This window comes from Vitis riparia, chromosome 3 (genome assembly GCF_004353265.1).
Source record: "Vitis riparia cultivar Riparia Gloire de Montpellier isolate 1030 chromosome 3, EGFV_Vit.rip_1.0, whole genome shotgun sequence".
Lineage (NCBI taxonomy): Eukaryota > Viridiplantae > Streptophyta > Magnoliopsida > Vitales > Vitaceae > Vitis > Vitis riparia.
The window spans coordinates 3,013,885-3,031,962 of NC_048433.1; the positions used below are offsets into that span (position 1 = coordinate 3,013,885).

Here is an 18,078-nt window from a genome sequence, read left to right on the forward strand (position 1 = left end):
TGACTTGGACTTGAATTGAAAACATCGAGTTAAAGGTTGGGATGGGTTGAGCTTGGATTAATTGTTCCTAGTTCAGGTTGGGTTCGGGTTAGCCATTAACCTGACGAACCAGCCCAAGTTATAACCCTACATATTTGGAAGCATTTATGTCCCTTCTCATTGTTTGGCCATACAAATGTCATTTGTTTGCCAGCTTGGATTAATTGTTCCTAGTTCAGGTTGGGTTCGGGTTAGCCATTAACCTGACGAACCAGCCCAAGTTATAACCCTACATATTTGGAAGCATTTATGTCCCTTCCCATTGTTTGGCCATACAAAATGTCATTTGTTTGCCAGTTCAATTTTGTTCATTTACCAGGAAGAAGGCCAATCTCTGAAACTGTTTCTCAGTTTCTTCCTCCATGTCTGTGGGTTTTCTTGTCTGATCAACAGATTTAAATCTCTTGAATCTTTTTAGTATGAGCTATTACCATGTGTTGTGGGCAGGGCCGTTACAAAGGAAGAATCCCTGTTTCTAGACCAAAAGAAGGATCCCCAACATGAGCTAACATTGAAGATTAGGCCATATATGAAACCGAATCCACCAAAAGCCAACTTGAAATCGAAGAAACTTAAATAGGTGGATTGAGAGCTAAAGATACACCAACAGAAATAATTGAAGGTGGGGGAATCATATGCTTGTGAATAAAGTTCTACACTCGATAAATAAACATTGCTTTGCTACATGTCTGCTGCTTCCCTCCTTCTATGGGTCCATCTTCAATAGGGTACACCCATGAACCATGCTTGTTTCCCATGAATGTGAATCTTACTGCCATTGCAATGAATCTAGAGCTTGCTGGTGAAGCTCTTCATCTCCTGCGGCCACTACGTTAAAACCTGCAAGATAAAACCCATTAGCAAGAAGTGATCATGTGGAAATGCTTACAGTACAGGAGCGATTAAATGACTGTTGACTGCACAGCAGTTGGATTTATGAATTGATTATCAAATTGGCTAGGACAATATTCAGACAGGTCATGAGAAATAACAGAAAAAGTGGAGTGTAGTTCATGGGAAGTGATCATACTTGGGGCATGTGAATCTGAGGAAGCCTCCCAATAAAGCTGTTGCCCTTTCCAGTCAGTTATGACTCCCCCAGCACCTTCTATCACAGGTACCAGCGAAAGGAAATCATATGGCTAATAAGGAAAAAAGTTACAACCATGATTAGACAAAATCAATGAAGCTTATTTAACACTTCAAGTTCCTCACAGGACAACAAATGAACATAACAAGATTTTGCATTGGATTATACAGTCCATAGTCACACAAGGGCGTGACCGAGTGGAAAGGCAAAGGGGTGAAGTATTAAATGTAATGAAATTGCAAAAACAAAGGAAAAAAAAATCACTTTTGGCTCAATTTGTTTTCATGGAACAAGTCCTGCCGGGAAGTCACTTGAAAAAATTGCTGTTATGTCATGGACACTGCTTGTTTCCTATTTCCATTGCTACAAAGACTTCCTCATGTCCATGGAAAGTAAATTCTAATTCATGTCTACTGCATAGGAAAAAGTGGCTACAGCTAGCTTACCTTGAGACCAGACTCAATCACAAGATCCACATATCCAGATGCCAAAAGGGCATAAGCATAACAGTCACAGCCATATAATGGCACTTTCACCTGTACACCAAAGAAACACGGAGAAGAAGATTTAGACTATCTATAAACCTAGGCCCTTGGTTTTCACATCAAACAGACGTATATCATAATTGCTTGATTTAGAAACCATGCAGTTTCAGTCTAAGTATCAGATTCATTCACATTATTGATGAACCTTGATAAGGTTAGGTATCCTACCACGTCAATTGGGATTACAAGAAAAAAATAATCATTACATTGAAAGAAGCAAGTAATTTCGTACATAAGATATGATGCAAAAAAATCACTACATGATCGAGTTTATTAGACTGATTTATGGTTCATAAATTCTAATCCAAAATCTGAGATAAATTAATTATGAATGTAAACCTAAATATTTCCATTTAGCATATTATCTATCCATCAATATATATCATCCAAAATTCAAAAATTGCTTGAAAAAAATACACCCAATTATTATTTTAATCTAGCCTTGGCATGTATTATGAAAAAATAAAGAAGACAAAAATTCGATGAATAAAGAATGCAGATCCAACAAATTGCATGTCAACTTCACAAAAGCAAATATAAGGAAAGTGTAGTAAATAAGAAATATGAAGTCATTTTAACCCAGACTTTAGAAAAAAAAAAAAAGATATTTTCTTTTAGTATCATTTTTATTATTTTTTTCCCACTTTTCGTTATGTCCTTAGACTCCTTACCTCAGTTAAGCAATCCCTCCCAAAAGATCCCCAAATCCTCAAAATTTTAAATATTTGATGCAATCCTCTCAAAAAAAAGGTCTTTCCATTCAGTTTTAAAGCTCATAGAGTCCTAAACTTCAAAACTAAAGAGGAAAAGTAGAGAAAAAGGAACTCGATTGGATATATAACGCTTCACAAGCTATAGGTTTATACCATGTGACCCTGGACAACAATATAAAGGTATTGCAAACTTGAATCAACACATTGTCAAAGTTGTTGAGATTTTCTTTATGCTTCTATCACATTGTACATCTGAAATTGGTAATTGATACCAAAAAATACATGTCATTACTTGGTATGAATCATACTTAAAGAAACCATGCATGGAACCTTTCATCGAAATCAATTGAATGAACAGAAAGACACAGACCTTATTTCTAACACGGGCAAATGCATCTTCAGCATCTCCACTGAACAGGTGAGGACTTGTGGTGTACCTAAACAGAGAAAGAAAACAGATTATAGATGCCTGCCACATGCAGGGCTTGCTTGCAAGGGGTTAAATAGCTTTGCCAAAGGGGAGTGAATGCTTGAATATGGATCAATCTTCACCACAACCTCTAGTGTTTTACAAGAACAATACTATATAAATAAGGAGGACATACAAATACGCTTGTGCTAGTTTTGCACAATCCCGTGTGGCTACTTCTTGTCCATTCAATGTCGTTTTTCTTCCACTCATCCCAATCCATCTTTCACGTAAAACAGGCTGATCAATTATGCCAAGAATCTGCAAAGGCATGCTTCTCAGTTAAGGGAAAAATTAAATAAATTTCATAAGCCCTGCAACAAATGAACCCTTCCTGCAAGTTGTTCAGTCAAGTTTGATTTAATGTAAAAAACTAAATTATTAGAATGTCAATATGGATGAAAAAATCCCAAGTTATTTTTTACAGGTAGCTCTGAAAAGCATTGAAACAGAAGCAGAAGGACAGGAATTGTTTGTCCTTCAAGCCTCAATAGCAGTTACAAAAGCTTATTGGAATCAATACAATGGAGAGACCAAAGAAGGGGAGCTTTGCTATGATAGTTATAAACACTTCCAACCAGGAGAAGAATTCAATGCAATTCTGCAGCTATTAAAGGCCTAATGAGGGTAAGGAATTACATGTCCGATATTAAATTGTTAATTCTAGTTTAAGTCTTTTCAAAGTAAGGTCATGCAGGTTTATGTCCTTCTATCAAATAATGGATTAGTTTATCATTAATTATTTTGTTGGTTTACAATATGATTATTAATTGTCTGTTTTGAAGAATAAAGCTAATTAAATGAAGATTAAAGACCTCATAGTAATTAAGGTGGATAATCACTCAATTAGGCAATCATGTTTCATCCATTTTCTATCTTTTTCTTTATGTTCTCTTCAACTGACAACTTGTCAGGATCCTTGCATAAGAATTTACAATGCATCCAAGTAAAGCCCTCCAGTTTCCCCAGAAAATAAACACAAATAACAGGACATCTGCCACAACAAACATCTCACAAAAGTTCTGTTTTTTGCTACTTAGAAGACAAACCATTCTATTTGAAATATCCAACTACAAGGAAGGTGATTCTTACCGGTCTACCCTTGTGCAGAAGAGCAATTAGAGTGCCAAACAATGGTTTGCCTGGAAATGGTACAAATATAAACAGATGAAGGTTACAGAGCTTACTCGTGGAACCAATAATTCTAGAGGAATAAAGAGGGATAAAAAAAAAGGATCAAAAAGAAAAAAAATACCAGTTATGAAACTCTTTGTCCCATCTATTGGATCTAAAACCCAAACATAGTCTGCAAACTTCTCTTTACATCTCCACCCATTCTCCTCTCCATAACTACAATTGTTCTTATGCATTCAATTAAAAAAAGAAAAAAAAAGAAAAGTGAAACTAAATGACTTCAAATATAACATCTAACATAAAACAAATTTTTAATTGTGAGGAAATCAAAAGAAATAAATAAATTTTGGAATATGAAAATCATCATTTTTTTTTTTTGGAACTTGAGTCTCCACTAAACTGAAAATATATTTACAAATATTCAGCTGAGCTGCAATTCAAACACAGATATACATTTTAAAATTTTCTTTTCTTTCCCTTCTCAATAAACAAGTAATTTTTTTTAAAGAAAAAGGGAGGAGAGAAGATAGTGTCCAATCACATATATGACTTACATTGCATGAGAAGGAAAACTCTCTAATAAGATTGAAACCATAGATTCCTCTGCTGCTTGATCTGCAATTGTTACAGGACCTGCAGCAAATCAAGTAAATACCCAAAAAAATATCACACTGAAAATACAAATGACAAAAAATTTGCCAAAAAAATGTTGGAAAAGATAAGAAATCATAATTTTGAAGCTTTAAATTTTCACTATGCAACTACATGCTGAATTCATATGAGAGCTCTACCGCCTTCAACCACGCCAAATCAATCCTAAAATCTATCATTCATCAAATTTCTCAACTAAGCCATATAGATAAATATATAATCTTCAGAAATCAAACCAGCAAAAGCCATACACTGTCCCTTTCCATTCACAAACTTTTCTCAGCAAACAAACAAACACACCCTTCTGAATCAGCAACTTACTTAAATCCTCCTTCTGGAGAATGTCAAACTTTTTGCGAAAATACCCGCGAATCACTTCTCCGGCGGCATCAGCAACTTTGTTGCCGACATCGGCGAACCTGTCGAGTTCAGAGTCATTGAGCCCTAAGCCGATGTTCTGGATTTGATTTGAGAGCTTCGAATTAGAAGCCATTGGAAGACTGAGTGAGGTTCGGCCAAGGGCAGAGGTCGAGAGATTGGCAGAGAATCGAACACTTCGAAACTGAGAAGAATATGAGACGAATGCTGAGGTTTGCGATAGCATCGCTATGGCCAAAATGAGGGTTTATATAGGCGCCAAGAGAGAAAGTAACCAGTTTTTTCTGAGTACCAGGGAAGAACAAGAGAGCGAGAGTTAGAGAGTGGGGGACCGGGGTTGACGTGTGTGTCACCGTCAGATTGTGGCTGATGCAATTGATTCCTAATTTCGTACTACGCCAGTTTGGATACCCAGAAAATTTGAAGAAATATCACGAAAAGGGAATTTTGAACGATCATAAATGGGAGATTTTTGGAATCATCTAAGCATAAATTCTTCATTAAAAAGTTAATTAATTAATTAATTATAAAAGTATAAATATTTATTCAGTTTGGATCTTCTTCAATGCTTTGAGAGGTATTATTTTGAAATTTAAATAAAGTAAATAATAATAATAATTTTTAGCTCAAAAGCCAAAATGACATTTTTATGTATTTTTTTTTTTTAATTTGAGAAAGATTAGAAGTATTAAGAAAGAAGAAAATTAAAAGACAAACACCCATGGTAATAATTTAATATCATTTTTTTTCTATTTTTTAAAATTATGTCTTTTCATGTATATGTATATGGTTCTTACAAATTTTTAAGGAAAAGGGAAGAAAAAAAAAAAAACAAAATAGAAAAATTAAAATGATTTTACCAACTTCTTTAAACTCATTTTTATTCTTTTATATAAAATTTAATAATCTTTTTATTAATTATTCCCTTTTATAAAAACTAAAAATATTTTACATAGTGTATATTATATTTTAAATTTTATCAAAAAGTCCATACTACCACTAATGGATTGCTTGCAAAATATTAGGATATGTCTGGAATGGTAACATATTAAAATGTTTTATGATAATATATTTTAATTATTTTAGTTATTTTGTTTTAAAATATGGAGAATAATGAAAAATAAAATATTATATATAAATGCATATAAACATTTAAAAAATTTTAAATTTTCAAACAAATAGAAATAATAGATTTGTAAGTTGTAACTCAATCGATACGAATATCACGGAAATCTATGATGACTTGACATTAGAGATTTATTTATTGTAAATTTAAAAAAAAAATTAAAAAACATTTATACGGTTAAATTAAGAAATTTTTCTTTCATTTTACATGAAATATAGCACTAATTATTCAAAATCGTAGTTTGAATTTAGGTTAAAAATAAACTTTTCACCCAAACAAACATGGGTTGTGGTTTTCTTTTGAAACTTAGGTTGATAATGGTCTCTTTTTCTCTTATTTGAAAATGCTACAAATACAACTGTTTTCAATTTCAATAAAATGACAAAAAACCACTTCCTCTTCTTCCTCTTTGCCTTACGAAAAGAAAAGGAGCAGAAACTGCTTGTCTCAGAAAGAAGCAAGGATAGGGCAGAGTGGAGTCCAGAGCAAGCATGAAAAGGGATGGAAAACTATATAATAAAAGAGAATGTATAAAATTAGTAATGGCTTCCAGCAGTAGAAGTATGACTCCACACCCATTTCCAACAGTGCAGTGATTCCATGATGGAATATCCCATGGCATAGCCCCATTAGATACCAAATCAGCATCACCTTTCACCACTCTTTATGCTTCTACATCAATTGTATGTTGGATGGATAACCAAACTTCTATTTTCTCTATTATGAGTTGACTTCAAATCTATGAGTCACCATTTGTCCAAAGTATATCTAAAGTAAAATATTGAGTTGCGTCTAATGAAACGCTATGAAAATAGAATAGTAACTAATGTGGTATTTGTTTTTCTGTTAAATAAAAAAAATCAAAATATTTGATTTTTTCTATTCAACTAAAAGTAACATATTGATATCATCCAATATAACTAAATTAAACAAATTGATGACAAGTTCACTTTATTTATGTTGGACGATGTCTACAAATTACTTTTAACTTAATAGAAAAAAATCAAATATTTCGATTTTTTTATTTAGCCAAAAAACAAATACCACATAAGTCAACAAAGACATAAACAATCATCTTTTAAAAATTTTTATACAATTTTTCTCTTTTACTAATTTTATCATCAGAAGAGATTCACTGAGAATACCCTCGACATCCCTTTTGATTGTAGTTATCTTTAATTTGTTAAAAAAAAAAAAAAAAAAATTTACTTGATCCCAATATTTTCTTCTCTTCTCAATTCATATTGATAATTGCTCTAATAATATATTGAGGATACCTTCGACATTCCTTTGTTTGCAAGCCACCTTTATGAATAAGTTTTTGCCAAGTTCCAATTTTTTCCACTCTCCTCAATTCTCTTATTGGCACTTGCTCCAATTATACATTGGGGGTACCCTCAACATTCATTTGATTGCAAGCCACCTTTAATAAGTGAACCAAGTGTTTGTCAAATTCCTAACATTTTTCACTTCCTTTACTCTTGTGTGGACAATTGAAAGAAGTGTTTGTCAAATCTAAGATTTTTCACTTCGTTTATTTTCGTATTGACAATTAAATTAAAAACATCTTAATTTTTTGGTTTTTTAATTTAAAGAATTGAAATTTTGTTTTCAACTTCTAAGACATGCTGATATTTGTGACGTGAGACATAAAAATTGAAAATCTTATGATGGGATGGGAGAAGATATGTTAATTTAGAAGATAAATGGAAAGACGAGGCAAGAAAGTGGAAGTGCATGCATATGTTCCCTTGTAATTTAGCGGACATGTGGGGCACATTTGCATGCACAACATGAAACATTGGTGGCCTTTGCGATGTTCTACTTGAAACCAATCTTAAATATGGAGTGTATAGTCTTTATCCAACTTGCTCATTTAATCTCTTCTTGTATCCCCTTTTAGTGGAGAACCTTATTTTATCATGTTTAGACATCTCAATATTCTCTAAATAAGAGAATCATGATCCTTGAGTCTTTAATTATAATGATTTAAGTTAATTTTAAGTTAAATTATTTATATATTATTAATTTAAAGTTTATATTTAATTTTTACTTCAAGTATTAAAGTTATTCGATAAAATTAATTTTAAATTATTAAATTAATATGTTTACTCTCATTAATTTTAACTAATATTTATCTTATTTAATTTTAATTAATTTTTACTTTCACTAATTTTAAACATTAAATTTATTTTTTAAATATCTATATTTAAATTAATATAGATGTATAAAAGAATTAGAAAATATTTACTACAAAAGATGAGTCATGGATGTGGACTCATTGTTATAAAATACCCTTACTAGATATAGGCAAATGAGGTAAAAGAAATCTAAGATTAAGAATAAATTAACTATTTTGACTTAATATTTAAAATTATTTTTTTACTTTAAGTTGTGATATTAAGTTATTTTATTAAACATGTTCAATTTATTTAATAAATTAAATTAATTTATTAAATCATATTAAGTTATTAAATTAATTTATCAAATACCCGTTAAGTTAAATATGATCAAGTTAGATAGGCAACATCAAAATTCACTTATCTAATCAATGAACGAAGGTTTATCTTAGCTATATAAAACATTCTTCTAAGGACTTGCTTTGTTCTTCTCATCTTGAACACTAAACTTTGTCCTTAGCAAACTTCACCTCCGTCTACAAGAAACCTTGATGCTTAATTTCACATAGCGACCTTGATACCCTCACCACATACTCTTTTTTGGTGGTTTATATAAATGGCAATGCTATTGAACCTCGAGCATCTTCTTTTTGATTTGTAAATGGAAAAAGGGGTGGTCTCCTCCAATTACAAAATTTAGTCTTTCTTTAAAGTTGCAACCTAGGATCCAACTATGAAAGAAGCCAACTTTACAAACTAAAAGTGAATGAACATCTCTTCTAATTGGGATACCTAGGAGTGCCTCCACATTCTAAGAAGGCGGAACAAACTCAACCATAAAGAATACAAAGTGGGCGATGACTGAATGAATATGAAGCAAAGAACCCGCTTCTAACCTCGTTTAACACTATGCTTCCTCCGAAGCTTTCATTCCAATATGACATATTGAATCATCAATAATGCATCCTTATATATATGAGGACTTTCCACTCACATGATTACATGTGTTTAGATTGTGATATGAGCACTATGACACATCCTATGTTAGGTTGGGAGATATGTTTGACACATGGCGTCTATATCGTTATTTTAGTGGATCCTTGCTCATAGAAGATATTGAGGGAGTACTCATTACTTTCCAATTAAGAACATAATTACAAAGTGAGACAACTATTTCACTTGCGTGAGGAGGGAAGAGGTGTGACCTCTTTAAATTAGAAAAATAAAGAAGAAGAATGCACCATCACCTTCCAATTAGGAAGATACTAAATGAGACATCGATCTTTTGTTTGCATGAGGGACAAGGTTATGACCTCTTTAAACTCGTAGAGATGGTCTCACAAGGTTAGCTGACCTAGACCCCTATAAAGTAATATCCCTTGGTAACATATACAAGTATGTGAAGACCTCTCATAGGTTAGACCTGACCGCCCCTCTTCCCCCAAGCCTTGACACCTCGGCACCACCCCACCCTCCAACATCACACCTCACTCTGCCTGTGGCTCCTGCCTCTAATCCTACTAGGCAGTTATTTTTTAATAATATTTTTAAAATAATTATATAAATATAAAGAGTGATTAAAAATAAAATATTGCATATCAAAATTATTTTTATTTTAAAAATATATTTAAAAATATAAAAACCAAATTAAAAACATTTTATTTCAGGTTTTGAAACTATTATATTTTTTTCTAGTCCCACCATTATTATCCAATGAATAAGCCCAGATTTTCTTTGATACCCCAAGAAAGTTGGAAAGGCATTAATTGTATTGAAAGGGCCAAAGCATTTGACTCCAATATGAAATAAGGCGAATAAATATTGCAGGATATATAATTGGTACCATGGCATGCAGAAAATTAATCTACTGTTCGATTATGTATAGAGAGAATGCATGATGGATGGCAAAAAGGAGTAGGCCATGGAGTTCAAATTTGGGTGCCGAGGAAGAAGACCCTCTGTGATAACTGATAAGGACCCCCTCAAAGAATAAGACTGAAATTGTGAGACTCTGAAAGAAGTGGTGGTACCAAATCTTTATCAACTCTCTAAGGAAAATTACATAGGAAATAGTAGCTAATGAAATCAATACATGGATACACATCATCCACTAGGGATATTACACAACCTCCAAACTCTCACAATTTGTAAGTACATAAAAGAAACACACAGCATACCCATGAATTCAAATTCTAACAGAAGTAGAAGACAACCAACTGCATAGACTATATAGAAGCCTAGGAACGAAGCCATTTGCACATATGGAGGTAGGTTCAGTGGGAGGTGTGGTGGCCAGGTAGCTTGTCCTTGATCTTCTCCAACATGCCCTTCTTCTCATGCTGTTCATGGTGATGCAGCACAGTAACGGGGGTGGTGGCGCTCCCAGTGGTGGTGGTGGTGATCGCCACCCCTGTGGTTGGTGCATGCCCCTGCTCCTCCTTGTGCTTCCCACCTGTTAGTTTCTCTTTTATTTTCTCCTTCAGCCCCTTCTTCCTTCTCCCACCTTGTCCATCATCCTCAGACTACAAAATTCAAACAACAAAACACAGTTCAAAGTCTCAACAATTACTAATGATCCTAACTTCAATAAAACTGAAAAGAGAAAGTTATGAATGAAGAGGTAATTAATTAAGAATTTCAATATTCACCGAGCTGGAGCTGGAACTGCTCTCGCGCTTCTCATGGTGAATCTCACCACCTCCACCTTCGACCGGCTCAGCGGCCACTGGTGCACCACCGTGCACGGCTTGATCAGCGATCCCGTGTCCGGAAGTGGGCGGGTGAGATTCTCCAGCAGTTTTGAGGGCATCAGCGTCATGCACTGGAGCGATGGTGGTGGTGATCGGGTGGGTGCTAGCAACGCCGGTGAGGTGCATAGGGTTGCCGTGCTCGTCGGTTAACTGAACTGGGTTGCCGTGTTGGTCCGTCAACTGAATGGGGTTTCCATGTTCGTCCCGCAAATCCGCCATTGAAGCAAAATCTATAGACCCACAAAGTCAGTAGTTTTTCAAACGGAGAGTGATGTTAGAAATTAGGGAATGTGGGGAAGGGACTGAAATAGACGAGATGATGAATGGCTCTATGCGCATGTAAGAAGGTTGTGACACGTATCATGAAGGTTGCAAAAAAGAGAAAGGGGGGTGAAGGCACGTGGCGGAGGCGAGGGAACGTGTTGTGTGAAGAGAGTGACAAATGGGTAATGGCCGATGGGCCTCAATGGCTTTGGTGACTGAGATGGATCATGGATGACGATGTTCTGGTTAATCTGTTCGGGTTCCAAGTCCGTTTTTGTTTGGATTCAAAACAAATTGGCGGTGGGATTTGGAAGCTTGATGTTCCCCTCTCCAATGCTCCTCGTACCTCCTGCCATTCCATCCCTTGTTTGGTTAAACTCCACAAATCAACCATATGGAGTCATAAGGTCCTGTTTGAAAAAATGTTTTATAAAACAATAGCTTATTTAATATGTTTTAAAAATAACTTTTATGTAATATTTTATTTTTAATCATTTTTATATTTAAATAATTATTTTTAAATCAACACCCAAACAAGAAATGAAACAACCAGAAAATGTTTTCTAACAACACATCTTCTATTTTCAAGAACAAAACATATCTGTTTATCCCTAAGAACAAAAAACTGTTCCAAACAGAACCTTAGCTCTTTTACCCTAAAAAAAAGAGCTTTTTTACCGGCCTTTGTTACATAGTCATGACCCATCATTTGCAACAAAGTGGAGAGAACTGCTCAAACCACACCTTATCTTTTCCTCAATAGCTTAAGGAATTGGAAAGTCATACATCAACGAGAATAGCACATTCTTTATCATAGGAGCAAATTCCGAATAAATCTCTTACCTTGAAATTTCAATATCATGTCATATAACATAGAAGAACAATATAAACTATTATAGAGAAAACATAATCCCATTCACCAGAATCACCACCACCCTTTTAGCATAATAGGAAGTAAATTTCCTAAAGAAATTAAAGGATAACTAATGTGATAGACAAATCAAAAGCCCTCTAGAGTCGAGAGTTGGCTCAGCAATGTGTTTCTTGGCAGACTCAGCTTGGCTCTCTAGTGGTAGTAGTCATATGGAGTTTCTTTGAATCAATTCATGTATGTTTCAAGAGGCAAGAAACAAATTCAACTGTACAAAACAAGAACAGAATACTAGTGTCATAATGCTTTTCCATTCTACTATTTTTTTTTATTTTTTTTTTCCTTTTTTGCTTCTTCCATCAACATGATGAATTGTTCTTTTATATATTTCTCCTTTTTCTTTCTTTTCTTTACAGTGTAAATTCACTAGCTAAAGGACTGCTGGTTGAAACATATGAAGATCCACCAATACAGATGTTTCTTAACAGGATATGTGATGAGTGCCGCCCTGCTCCCTTCACAATTCGGGTGCCCAGCCGTGATCGCAGGCTGCATCTGTATACATAGAAGATGGTGAGTCTAGCAAGAGTTCAAAGAATCTCCTCCTAGAATTTAAGAGGCGAATACAGTTCTGAGAAAAAAATTTTAAGGAGTTTTCAAAAACAATTCTGTCTAGAACAAAGATCATTATGAGAATTTAAAATATTTTCAAACGGTTTTCTATATTTCTAAATACTTCTTGAAAGTAACTTTCTTGAAAGCAACTTGTATGTAACACTTTATTTTTAATCCTTCTATATATTTATACAATTATTTTTAAAAAAAACTTCAAAAACAATTAAAATATGTTGAAGAAAAAAAACTCTGATTTAAGAGAAATTTTTAAAAAGCTATTTGCTGTCAAAAAAATCATGAAACTTTGCGTGTTTGAAAGTGATAATAGGAAATGTTACTAAAAACACTTTCTAAAATCACTATCAAACGAACTCTTATTTTTCGGTTGAAAAACAATTATCAAAACTCTATAGGTATTTGGCGATTTGCTCTTAGTAATTCCAATTCCACAATAATAAAAATATCTCCATCAGATTTGGAGGTAATTATGGCATAAAGGTATGGGGCTCAGGAGTCATTAGTGGTGCAGGAGAAAGGAGAAACAAAAATTTCCTGTAATGTGAATTTGACAAAGTCTGACATTTGTGAGAGGCAAAGATGCTCACCTCTTAAAAGCTGTGAAGAAGCTCATTCCCTGCTAGATTTTGCCCAGAAAAATCCCTTCTTTCTAGTAGATTGATGACTCTCTGAGAAGGATTTAGTCCCCTTGGACCCAAAGGAGAAGTGCCGCCTCAAGAAAGGCTTTCCTAAGGAGCTCTTCATGCTGGAACTGGAGCCCAGCTTGGGTCCTTTACCTTCACGTCCACTACTTTTTCGATGATCAAATACAACAGTTTCGCCATCAAGATCACTATCCACAACTCTGTTCCTTGATCTCTTGTTTTTAGCCTTCAAATCCATTTCTGCTTTCAGAGCTTTCTCAGACAACTTTAGAGTCTGCTTCTCTCCAAAAGTACAAACCGGGCAAGCTGGGTCATACTTGTTGATTTCAGCTGTCATATTCTCCAAGCACTCCGCATGGTAAACATGGCCACAAATTAAAACCGCCACCACTGAGAGCTCGTTACTGGCAATAATTTTCTGGCCGCCCCATGAAGATCTCTCAGTCAAGAGCTTTGCGCAAACACCACAAGTTTGCAGATCGATAGAGGGAGATGCTGAAATTCTGCTACTAGACCTGGTTATCTTATCACGGTTGAAGCCCAAAGATTCACTATCAAAAGACCACCTTTCTCTACGGGAAGTAGCCATGAGTTCAGAAAAAGCATGCATAGACCAACCATCTGAAGACCCACCATAAGAGCCCCTAATTGAATCATTGTTCCATACAGGGAGCACAAACGGTGGTCTTTCTTCAGAAATTGAGTAGTTTGGTGATTTCAATCCTGGGATTCGGCTATCGGATACCTGCCGCAATAAATGATGCCCTGGAGAGCCTCTGGACCACCTTGATGGGGTTGAGGTGGCAGGGAGAATATGACTTTGGGATGACACAGGGGATGTTGACAAAGACGAAGGTGAAGGCAAAGTTGGTGAAGGTGAAGGCAAAGCGGGTGAGAGTTTAGCAGGAGACGGATCTGAAACTCCTGGGGATCCAGTTGATTCCTTCACCTAGAACATGATTATAAACACAGAAGTATATCATATTAAGGAAAAGAAAATATTAAATCCAGAATCATAAACCACAACAAAAGGGTCTTTTACAATAACAAGCTCCAGATGTTCCACACTCACTTCCACAGAGATATTCCTTGAGATAGATTGATCTGCCAGACATGTAGAGAGGTATCAGATACAACAGAACATGGTACACTGAAAACATAGTACAGGTTAAGAAGCCAATAAGGGGTGTAAAGAGCAGAAAGTTCTTCCTAGCCAACCTTTTCAAATAGTGACTAGTGAATTGTTTCTTAAAATAAAGGTAAAAATAAATATGAGATGAGTAGAAAATGAAAATTCTGTCAATGATATGATGACCCCAAAAATGCGTATCAGACCAATGCTCAACCACATGATGCTATTTTAAAACATTAGAAAAAACACGGTAATACATCAGTAATGAAAGAACAAAAGCAGAAATTAAAGTGTGAAATCTGCGACTTGTAACATAAACCAGGAAACCATATATCTACCAATAAACAAACTCTTTATAAATGTGAAGAGCTTCTACACAAGCCCTAGCCCTTTCCTCAGCAGCATTGAAATATATTATCTATCATCTATGAGGATCAGAAATTAGCTTGAAACCTACAAACCATGCAATTGTAAAACTCCAATTTCTGTGCATCCAGCATGAAAATTGAGAATGGCATGTACATTTTAGAGATCATAAAATGTCACGTTGAAATGTCATCTCGCTTTGAACACTTGCCAATGAAGAAAATAAAAGCAGAAGGACATATGATGAGTAATTTGCCAGTTTCATGCAGTCACTTGCAGCCAAAACCAAATGCTTCTCCAAAACTGGACTGGAAAGGAACAATATTTATAACCATGTTCTAATTCCCAAATGGAACCTAAAAAAGAACACGGTGAGAATCATCTGCTTCACATCCTAGAAAATTAAAAATGGGAGAACCTAAAACTTAGAGAAATATAACCATTTGCCAACAGAGGGTCCTTTTTACTGCACATAAAATGAGGGACATGAAACTCTTGAAGAGGCATAAACTACTTCACCTTATACACCAAAACTGCTTGATTATTATCCTGACCATTTTAATGATTAGCTGTACAAATCCTTTTTCTATCATTTCACTTTACTAGGATCACATTTTCCATTTGATTGTAAGACTATTAAACTCCTATTCATCTCCTTCTAAGCCATCTTTCATTCCTTGAGAACTTCTAACCTGTATTTTCATAGGTACAGCCACAGATCTTTCATGTGCATGTTTTGGTCATCTTAGTCAACAATCCCCTACCATATCTTCTATTAAGGTTACTCCCACATGCCAACCACTGTCACATGTAACTTTTAAATAGCTCTCTTAAATTCATCATTGCTAAAGGTTCTTCAAAACATGCTACGCTAAACAAAGGTGCAGGACAAGTACACAAGAGCCTAATTCACTAATCACAATAAAAAAATTATAAAAACAAACAAACAAACAAAAACACACACACATCCATAATAGAACATTAGCGTGTCCACCAAATCCAAGCAAACTAGACCATGAAATTAAATTTTCAATAACAGCTCTCTCTATAACAAATATTAAAAGGCTAATGCTAATCAGATGGCCATTACAAGGCAAGGAAGAACCATGGCATTTTTATCCCAAGTCCACGGAGAAAAAAGACACTTCTAAGAAACTCAACTGACCCCATCATAGCATACTAAACAAAAACAAAGGAGCTAGATTCTGAAGGTTCACCTGAAGCAGGAGTTGTCAAATTCCCAGCAGTTCCTTCAGAAACCGGTGACTTCTGCCATGTAAGCGTTTGAAAGTTTTCTAATGGACTTCCCCCATCTGATGCATAAGTTATTTCGGATTTGTTTTCCAATCCTCCGTTCCTGTTCGGGCCATCAGCAAACCAACTAGCAGAAGTATCAACTTCACCTGCTACACGCCCTCGGTTGTCCCATCGGAAGCTCCATGATGGTGAATATCGAACATTTCTATGCTGCATAACTTCACAGCTTGGTCCATTTGTTATTGTTCTATCTCTAGCAGCAACACAACAAGCAGACCCCATGCCCACTCAGATACATATAAAATTGACAGAAGTTTCCAGCAACTACACCATTCACATCTGCAGAACTTTACATTTGACCGATAGACCCATTATGGTTACCTCTAAGAATAATATTCCAAAAGGTTGTCTTTCCTCTGAAATTATGGTAAATGAAATGAGACCATCAATTAGCTAACACAATAATTGTATAAGCAAGCATAAAGTTTAACAAATCAAGAAATTCCAAAATGTTCTCAATGAAGGTAGAAAATCAAAAGGAACCAAAACGACAATAGAACATTTTACACTATTGAATTAAAAATTTAGGGGTAAAATCATAACATCTTTTTGTCAGAATTGCTATTTCAACCACTGATAAGATATACACTTATTATCTGGGGGGTATAACCCTTCCGGTGGATGCAGTAAGATAAAGCAAAAGATTGCTTAGAGAATACAAATATGAAAATTATTCTTGATCAAAGAATGAAGATTTTGTCGTTCTAACTTCATGATCATACTAAACAAGTTCATAACTAAGAGCACCAAAACTCAAAAGATGCTCCACGTGAAAAAACCAGATTAAATGACAAAATTAAAACAAAAAATGCAAAAACACATTATAAAAGACTCTTAGTCTCTTGCACCTGAAAACTGCTCTCTCACGACTTACACAAATTCACTCCGAATTCCCAATTCAAATGGATTCTAGGGTTTCGTCACCATGCACATCCCCAATTGAATATAAAAGGAAAGCAACCAGAGCAAAAAAAAAAAAGGGTTTTCTTAGTCAAAAACAATAATGGCAGTCAAATAGCCATCACAGTTGAACACCAAATGATTCCACCAGACTCAGAAACTGAGTTCCAAAATTCCAACACTCACCTTTTCGAAACCATGGAGTTCAAAAGCACAAATAACAATCAACATACCAAAAAAATTTTAAAATAATAATAATAATATATATATATAACCACGAATTGATTAAATCTGCTGATTTTCAGGAAATTTAGAGTGAGTCCAAATCGTAACCCTAGAAATACGAAGACGAACCATACAGAGGTCACAGAGATCCGAATTCAGTGCCACCAAAGCAGAATTCACAGTCAAAACACCCAAACCAAACCCTAGAAATCGAAATTTAAATAATAAATCAAACATCTTCGGTTATTGAAATTTCATCATTCCACAACACGAGTCTCCGTATGGAGACAAAACCAGAACAAAACACCTCAACATGACGCAATCGAACCATACCTTTCCACGCTAAGATCGTCACAGACGAGAGAAAGAGAGAAAACACGCGAAACCTAGAGAGAGAAACCACAGAGTTCTGAAGGGGAAACACAGAGACCTTTGGAGAGAGAAGTTTTAGAGAGAGAAACTGATTCTGCTGCTTGTTCGCTGAGAAAGAGAGAAAGGAGCGAAGTCGTTTTTGACGGCTTTTAATAGCTCCGTTACTGTGCTTTTTCGTCTATCTTTAGTTAAGCGCCGTCCATTATAACGGAGTTATTAACTTGGAGGGGTGGGAATATTGCAAAAAAGCAAACACCTTGGGGGGTTCCCGGTAATTAGAGCGGGATAGCGAGTGAGCATCGGTGCATAAGGTAGTAGTACCTTTCCGGGCTAACAGTT

At 35.0% G+C, this 18,078-nt stretch overlaps 3 protein-coding genes across 4 annotated transcripts; all 3 read right to left on the reverse strand.

Annotated features, from left to right (window-relative positions):
- Window positions 1-531: 531 nt before the first annotated feature.
- LOC117909421 (bifunctional phosphatase IMPL2, chloroplastic) lies at window positions 532-5,416 on the reverse strand. Its single transcript, XM_034823470.1, has 9 exons — window positions 4,963-5,416; window positions 4,545-4,623; window positions 4,112-4,206; window positions 3,949-3,998; window positions 2,993-3,117; window positions 2,758-2,824; window positions 1,576-1,665; window positions 1,070-1,181; window positions 532-879 (listed from the first exon to the last, which is right to left on the reverse strand). Exons 1-9 carry the CDS (start codon window positions 5,243-5,245, stop codon window positions 809-811), a joined length of 972 nt encoding a protein of 323 aa, XP_034679361.1. The 5' UTR covers window positions 5,246-5,416; the 3' UTR covers window positions 532-808.
- Window positions 5,417-10,266: 4,850 nt separating this feature from the next.
- On the reverse strand, window positions 10,267-11,706 carry LOC117911518 (late embryogenesis abundant protein-like). Its single transcript, XM_034825923.1, has 2 exons — window positions 10,914-11,706; window positions 10,267-10,787 (listed from the first exon to the last, which is right to left on the reverse strand). The coding sequence occupies exons 1-2, from the start codon at window positions 11,232-11,234 to the stop codon at window positions 10,539-10,541; spliced, it is 570 nt and encodes a 189-aa protein (XP_034681814.1). The 5' UTR covers window positions 11,235-11,706; the 3' UTR covers window positions 10,267-10,538.
- Window positions 11,707-12,095: 389 nt separating this feature from the next.
- On the reverse strand, window positions 12,096-17,873 carry LOC117911276. 2 transcript variants are annotated; one of them, XM_034825575.1, is made up of 5 exons: window positions 17,701-17,873; window positions 16,143-16,598; window positions 14,470-14,531; window positions 13,371-14,376; window positions 12,096-12,705 (listed from the first exon to the last, which is right to left on the reverse strand). In XM_034825575.1, the coding sequence occupies exons 2-4, from the start codon at window positions 16,462-16,464 to the stop codon at window positions 13,393-13,395; spliced, it is 1,368 nt and encodes a 455-aa protein (XP_034681466.1). In that variant the 5' UTR covers window positions 16,465-16,598; window positions 17,701-17,873; the 3' UTR covers window positions 12,096-12,705; window positions 13,371-13,392. The 2 variants fall into 2 exon arrangements, with proteins under 2 accessions (XP_034681466.1, XP_034681467.1); XM_034825576.1 differs by having other exon boundaries at window positions 14,500-14,531; window positions 17,701-17,872.
- Window positions 17,874-18,078: the final 205 nt, after the last annotated feature.

What these genes read in the sequence shown, in the direction of transcription:
- LOC117909421 (XM_034823470.1), bottom strand. Translation starts at nt 5,245, where the DNA reads ATGCTATCGCAAACCTCAGCATTCGTCTCATATTCTTCTCAGTTTCGA. An exon ending in TCTCCAGAAGGAGGATTTAA is followed by an intron (nt 4,624 to 4,962) that starts GTAAGTTGCTGA and finishes GATTTGCTGCAG; the next exon opens with GTCCTGTAACAATTGCAGAT. An exon ending in TTCTGCACAAGGGTAGACCG is followed by an intron (nt 3,118 to 3,948) that starts GTAAGAATCACC and finishes ATGCCTTTGCAG; the next exon opens with ATTCTTGGCATAATTGATCA.
- LOC117911518 (XM_034825923.1), bottom strand. Translation starts at nt 11,234, where the DNA reads ATGGCGGATTTGCGGGACGAACATGGAAACCCCATTCAGTTGACGGAC. An exon ending in GCAGTTCCAGCTCCAGCTCG is followed by an intron (nt 10,788 to 10,913) that starts GTGAATATTGAA and finishes TGAATTTTGTAG; the next exon opens with TCTGAGGATGATGGACAAGG.
- LOC117911276 (XM_034825575.1), bottom strand. Translation starts at nt 16,464, where the DNA reads ATGGGGTCTGCTTGTTGTGTTGCTGCTAGAGATAGAACAATAACAAAT. An exon ending in TTTGACAACTCCTGCTTCAG is followed by an intron (nt 14,532 to 16,142) that starts GTGAACCTTCAG and finishes CATGTCTGGCAG; the next exon opens with ATCAATCTATCTCAAGGAAT. An exon ending in AACATCTGGAGCTTGTTATT is followed by an intron (nt 14,377 to 14,469) that starts GTAAAAGACCCT and finishes ATCATGTTCTAG; the next exon opens with GTGAAGGAATCAACTGGATC.